The 6,000-nt window shown below is 61.6% G+C and overlaps 1 protein-coding gene across 1 annotated transcript in view; it reads left to right on the forward strand.

The window, feature by feature from the left end:
• LOC134338971 (uncharacterized) overlaps positions 1-6,000 on the forward strand; it is a 61,183-nt gene extending 55,183 nt beyond the window's left edge. Inside the window, exon 5 of the mRNA XM_063035192.1 lies at positions 5,866-6,000. Coding sequence (XP_062891262.1) covers positions 5,866-5,941 — 76 coding nt within the window. The 3' untranslated portion in view covers positions 5,942-6,000. The remainder of the gene's footprint in view (positions 1-5,865) is intronic.

Consider the following 6,000-nt stretch of genomic DNA (forward strand, 5'->3'; position numbering starts at 1 on the left):
AGTGTGTGATGGGATGCTGTGTCTGGCCCCCGGGAGTGTGTGATGGGACACTGTGTCTGACCCTGGGGAGTGTGTGATGTGACTGTGTGTCCGACCCTGGGAATGTGTGATGGGACGCTGTGTCTGACCCTTGGAGGGTGTGATGGGACTCTGTGTCCGACCCTGGGAGTGTGTCATGTGACGCTGTGTCTGGCCCCCGGGGGTATGTGATGGGATGCTGTGTCTGACCCCGGGAGTGTGTGATGGGACACTCTTTCTGACCCTGGGAGTGTGTGATGGGACGCTGTGTCCAACCCCCGGGAGTGTGTGATGGGACTCTGTGTCTGACCCCGGGAGTGTGTGATGGGACGCTGTGTCTGGCCCCTGGGGAGCATGTGATGGGACGCTGTGTCTGACCCCCGGGGGGTGTGTGATGGGACGCTGTGTCTGACCCCGGGAGTGTGTGATGGGACGGTGTGTCTCACCCCCGGGGGTGTGTGATGGGACGCTGTGTCTGACCCCGCGAGTGTGTGATGGGACGGTGTGTCCGACCCCAGGGGGTGTGTGATGGGACGCAGTGTCCAACCCCCGGGAGTGTGTGATGGGATGCAGTGTCCGACCCCGGGTGTGTGCGATGGGACGCTGTGTCTGAACCATGAGAGTGTGTGATGGGACGCTGTGTCTGGCCCCTGGGGAGTGTGTGATGGGACGCTGTGTCTGACCCTGGGAGTGTGTGCTGGGACGCTGTGTCTGGCCCCTGGGGAGTCTGTGATGGGACGCTGTGTCTGACCCTGGGGAGTGTGTGATGGGACGCTGTGTCTGACCCCGGGAGTGTGTGATGGGACGCTGTGTCTGATCCTGGGGAGTGTGTGATGGGACTCTGTGTCCGACCCCGGGAGTGTGTGATAGGACGCTGTGTCTGAACCCTGGGAGTGTGTGATGGGACGCTGTGTCTGGCCCCTGGGGAGAGTGTGATGGGACGCTGTGTCTGACCCCGGGAGTGTGTGATGGGATGCTGTGTCTGGCCCCCGGGAGTGTGTGATGGGACACTGTGTCTGACCCTGGGGAGTGTGTGATGGGACTGTGTGTCCGACCCTGGGAGTGTCTGATGGGACGCTGTGTCTGACCCTGGGAGTGTGTGATGGGACACTCTTTCTGACCCTGGGAGTGTGTGATGGGACGCTGTGTCCAACCCCCGGGAGTGTGTGATGGGACGCTGTGTCTGACCCACGGGGGTGTGTGATGGGACGCTGTGGCTGACCCCGGGAGTGTGTGATGGGACGCTGTGTCCGACCCCCGGGGGTGTGTGATGGGACGCTGTGTCTGACCCTGGGAGTGTGTGATTGGTCGGTGTGTCCGACCCCCGGGGTTGTGTGATGGGACGCAGTGTCCGACCCCCGGGAGTGTGTGATGGGACGCTGTGTCTGACCCTGGGAGTGTGTGGTGGGACTCTGTGTCTGACCCCGCGAGTGTGTCATGGGACGCTGTGTCTGACCCTGGGGAGTGTCTGATGGGACTCTGTGTCCGATCCTGGGAGTGTGTGATGGGACGCTGTGTCTGGCCCCCGGGGGTGTGTGATGGGACGCTGAGTCTGACCCCGGGAGTGTGTGATGGGACACCCTTTCTGACCCTGGGAGTGTGTGATGGGACGCTGTGTCTGACCCCGCGAGTGTGTGATGGGACGCTGTGTCCGACTCCCAGGGGTGTGTGATGGGACGCTGTGTCTGACCCTGGGGAGTGTGTGATGGGACTCTGTGTCTGACCCCGGGAGTGTGTCATGGGACCCTGTGTCTGACCCTGGAGAGTATCTGATGGGACTCTGTGTCCGACCCTGGGGAGTGTCTGATGGGACTCTGTGTCCGACCCTGGGAGTGTGTGATGGGACGCTGTGTCTGACCCCGGGAGTGTGTGATGGAACGCTGTGTCTGATCCTGGGGAGTGTGTGATGGGACGCAGTGTCCGACCCCGGGAGTGTGTGATGGGACGCTGTGTCTGAACCCTGGGAGTGTGTGATGGGACACTGTGTCTGGCCCCTTGGGAGTGTGTGATGGGATGCTGTGTCTGGCCCCCGGGAGTGTGTGATGGGACACTGTGTCTGACCCTGGGGAGTGTGTGATGTGACTGTGTGTCCGACCCTGGGAATGTGTGATGGGACGCTGTGTCTGACCCTTGGAGGGTGTGATGGGACTCTGTGTCCGACCCTGGGAGTGTGTCATGTGACGCTGTGTCTGGCCCCCGGGGGTATGTGATGGGATGCTGTGTCTGACCCCGGGAGTGTGTGATGGGACACTCTTTCTGACCCTGGGAGTGTGTGATGGGACGCTGTGTCCAACCCCCGGGAGTGTGTGATGGGACTCTGTGTCTGACCCCGGGAGTGTGTGATGGGACGCTGTGTCTGGCCCCTGGGGAGCATGTGATGGGACGCTGTGTCTGACCCCCGGGGGGTGTGTGATGGGACGCTGTGTCTGACCCCGGGAGTGTGTGATGGGACGGTGTGTCTCACCCCCGGGGGTGTGTGATGGGACGATGTGTCTGACCCCGCGAGTGTGTGATGGGACGGTGTGTCCGACCCCAGGGGGTGTGTGATGGGACGCAGTGTCCAACCCCCGGGAGTGTGTGATGGGATGCAGTGTCCGACCCCGGGTGTGTGCGATGGGACGCTGTGTCTGAACCATGAGAGTGTGTGATGGGACGCTGTGTCTGGCCCCTGGGGAGTGTGTGATGGGACGCTGTGTCTGACCCTGGGAGTGTGTGCTGGGACGCTGTGTCTGGCCCCTGGGGAGTCTGTGATGGGACGCTGTGTCTGACCCCGGGAGTGTGTGATGGGACGCTGTGTCTGGCCCCCGGGAGTGTGTGATGGGACGCTGTGTCTGACCCTGGGGAGTGTGTGATGGGACGCTGTGTCTGGCCCCTGGGGAGTGTGTGATGGGACGCTGTGTCTGACCCTGGGAGTGTGTGATGGGACGCTGTGTCTGACCCCGCGAGTGTGTCATGGGACGCTGTGTCTGACCCTGGGGAGTGTCTGATGGGACTCTGTGTCCGATCCTGGGAGTGTGTGATGGGACGCTGTGTCTGGCCCCCGGGGGTGTGTGATGGGACGCCGAGTCTGACCCCTGGAGTGTGTGATGGGACACTCTTTCTGACCCTGGGAGTGTGTGATGGGACGCTGTGTCCAACCCCCGGGAGTGTGTGATGGGACGCTGTGTCCGACTCCCGGGGGTGTGTGATGGGACGCTGTGTCTGACCCTGGGAGTGTGTGATGGGACTCTATGTCTGACCCCGGGAGTGTGTCATGGGACGCTGTGTCTGACCCTGGGGAGTGTCTGATGGGACTCTGTGTCCGACCCTGGGAGTGTGTGATGGGACGCTGTGTCTGACCCCGGGAGTGTGTGATGGAATGGTGTGTCTGACCCCCGGGAGTGTGTGATGGGACGCTGTGTCTGGCCCCCGGGGGTGTGTGATGGGATGCTGTGTTTGACCCCGGGAGCGTGTGATGGGACACTCTTTCTGACCCCGGGAGTGTGTGATGGGACGCTGTGTCCAAACCCCAGGAGTGTGTGATGGGCCGCTGTGTCTGACCCCGGGAGTGTGTGATGGGACGCTGTGTCCGACCCCCGGGGGTGTGTGATGGGACGCTGTGTTTGACCCCCGGGAGAGTGTGATGGGACGCTGTGTCTGAACCCTGGGAGTGTGTGCTGGGACGCTGTGTCTGGCCCCTGGGGAGTCTGTGATGGGACGCTGTGTCTGACCCCGGGAGTGTGTGATGGGACGCTGTGTCTGGCCCCCGGGAGTGTGTGATGGGACGCTGTGTCTGACCCTGGGGAGTGTGTGATGGGACGCTGTGTCTGACCCCGGGAGTGTGTGATGGGACGCTGTGTCTGATCCTGGGGAGTGTGTGATGGGACTCTGTGTCCGACCCCGGGAGTGTGTGATAGGACGCTGTGTCTGAACCCTGGGAGTGTGTGATGGGACGCTGTGTCTGGCCCCTGGGGAGAGTGTGATGGGACGCTGTGTCTGACCCCGGGAGTGTGTGATGGGATGCTGTGTCTGGCCCCCGGGAGTGTGTGATGGGACACTGTGTCTGACCCTGGGGAGTGTGTGATGGGACTGTGTGTCCGACCCTGGGAGTGTCTGATGGGACGCTGTGTCTGACCCTGGGAGTGTGTGATGGGACACTCTTTCTGACCCTGGGAGTGTGTGATGGGACGCTGTGTCCAACCCCCGGGAGTGTGTGATGGGACGCTGTGTCTGACCCACGGGGGTGTGTGATGGGACGCTGTGGCTGACCCCGGGAGTGTGTGATGGGACGCTGTGTCAGACCCCCGGGGGTGTGTGATGGGACGCTGTGTCTGACCCTGGGAGTGTGTGATTGGTCGGTGTGTCCGACCCCCGGGGTTGTGTGATGGGACGCAGTGTCCGACCCCCGGGAGTGTGTGATGGGACGCTGTGTCTGACCCTGGGAGTGTGTGGTGGGACTCTGTGTCTGACCCCGCGAGTGTGTCATGGGACGCTGTGTCTGACCCTGGGGAGTGTCTGATGGGACTCTGTGTCCGATCCTGGGAGTGTGTGATGGGACGCTGTGTCTGGCCCCCGGGGGTGTGTGATGGGACGCTGAGTCTGACCCCGGGAGTGTGTGATGGGACACCCTTTCTGACCCTGGGAGTGTGTGATGGGACACTGTGTCTGACCCCGCGAGTGTGTGATGGGACGCTGTGTCCGACTCCCAGGGGTGTGTGATGGGACGCTGTGTCTGACCCTGGGGAGTGTGTGATGGGACTCTGTGTCTGACCCCGGGAGTGTGTCATGGGACCCTGTGTCTGACCCTGGAGAGTATCTGATGGGACTCTGTGTCCGACCCTGGGGAGTGTCTGATGGGACTCTGTGTCCGACCCTGGGAGTGTGTGATGGGACGCTGTGTCTGACCCCCGGGAGTGTGTGATGGGACGCTGTGTCTGACCCCGGGAGTGTGTGATGGGACACTCTTTCTGACCCCGGGAGTGTGTGATGGGACGCTGTGTCCGACCCCCGGGGGTGTGTGATGGGACGCTGTGTCTGACCCCCGGGAGTGTGTGATGGGACGCTGTGTCTGACCCCGGGAGTGTGTGATGAGACGCTGTGTCTGACCCTGGGACTGTGTGATGGGACACTCTTTCTGACCCCGGGAGTGTGTGATGGGACGCTGTGTCCGACCCCCGGGAGTGTGTGATGGGACGCTGTGTCTGACCCCGGGAGTGTGTGATGAGACACTGTGTCTGACCCTGGGACTGTGTGATGGGACACTCTTTCTGACCCCGGGAGAGTGTGATGGGACGCTGTGTCTGACCCTGGGGAGTGTGTGATGGGACTCTGTGTCCGACCCCGGGAGTGTGTGATGGGACGGTGTGTCTGAACCCTGGGAGTGTGTGATGGGACGCTGTGTCTGACCCCGGGAGTGTGTGGTGGGACGCTGTGTCTGACCCCTGGGAGTGTGTGATGGGACGCTGTGTCTGACCCTGGGGAGTGTGTGATGGGACTCTGTGTCCGACCCAGGGAGTGTGTGATGGGACTCTGTGTCCGACCCCGGGAGTGTGTGATGGGACGGTGTGTCTGAACCCTGGGAGTGTGTGATGGGACTCTGTGTCTGACCCCGGGAGTGTGTGATGGGATGCTGTGTCTGACCCTGGGGAGTGTGTGATGGGACGCTGTGTCTGACCTTGGGACTGTGTGATGGGACGGTGTGGAGGGAGCTTCACTCTGTGTCTGACCCTGGGACTGTGTGATGGGACACTGTGGAGTGGGCTTCGCTCTGTATCTGACCCTGGGACGGTGGTGAGTGGGGGCGGGTTTGGAGGGAACCCGGTCTTTTTCGCCAACCTGAAACCCACGAGGTGATTTGTGTTTCTCCAGGAGTCAATCTAAGGGTCGACAACCTCCAGGAATTGTCTCAGAGTCTCACCATAAAATGAAGATCTTTGGTGTTTAACGTTTAAAGAATAATCATTCAGAAATATTCAATATGTTATGTAATCCCATGATTTAGGA

The sequence above is a fragment of the Mobula hypostoma genome, chromosome 28 (genome assembly GCF_963921235.1).
Source record: "Mobula hypostoma chromosome 28, sMobHyp1.1, whole genome shotgun sequence".
In the NCBI taxonomy this organism is placed as follows: domain Eukaryota; kingdom Metazoa; phylum Chordata; class Chondrichthyes; order Myliobatiformes; family Myliobatidae; genus Mobula; species Mobula hypostoma.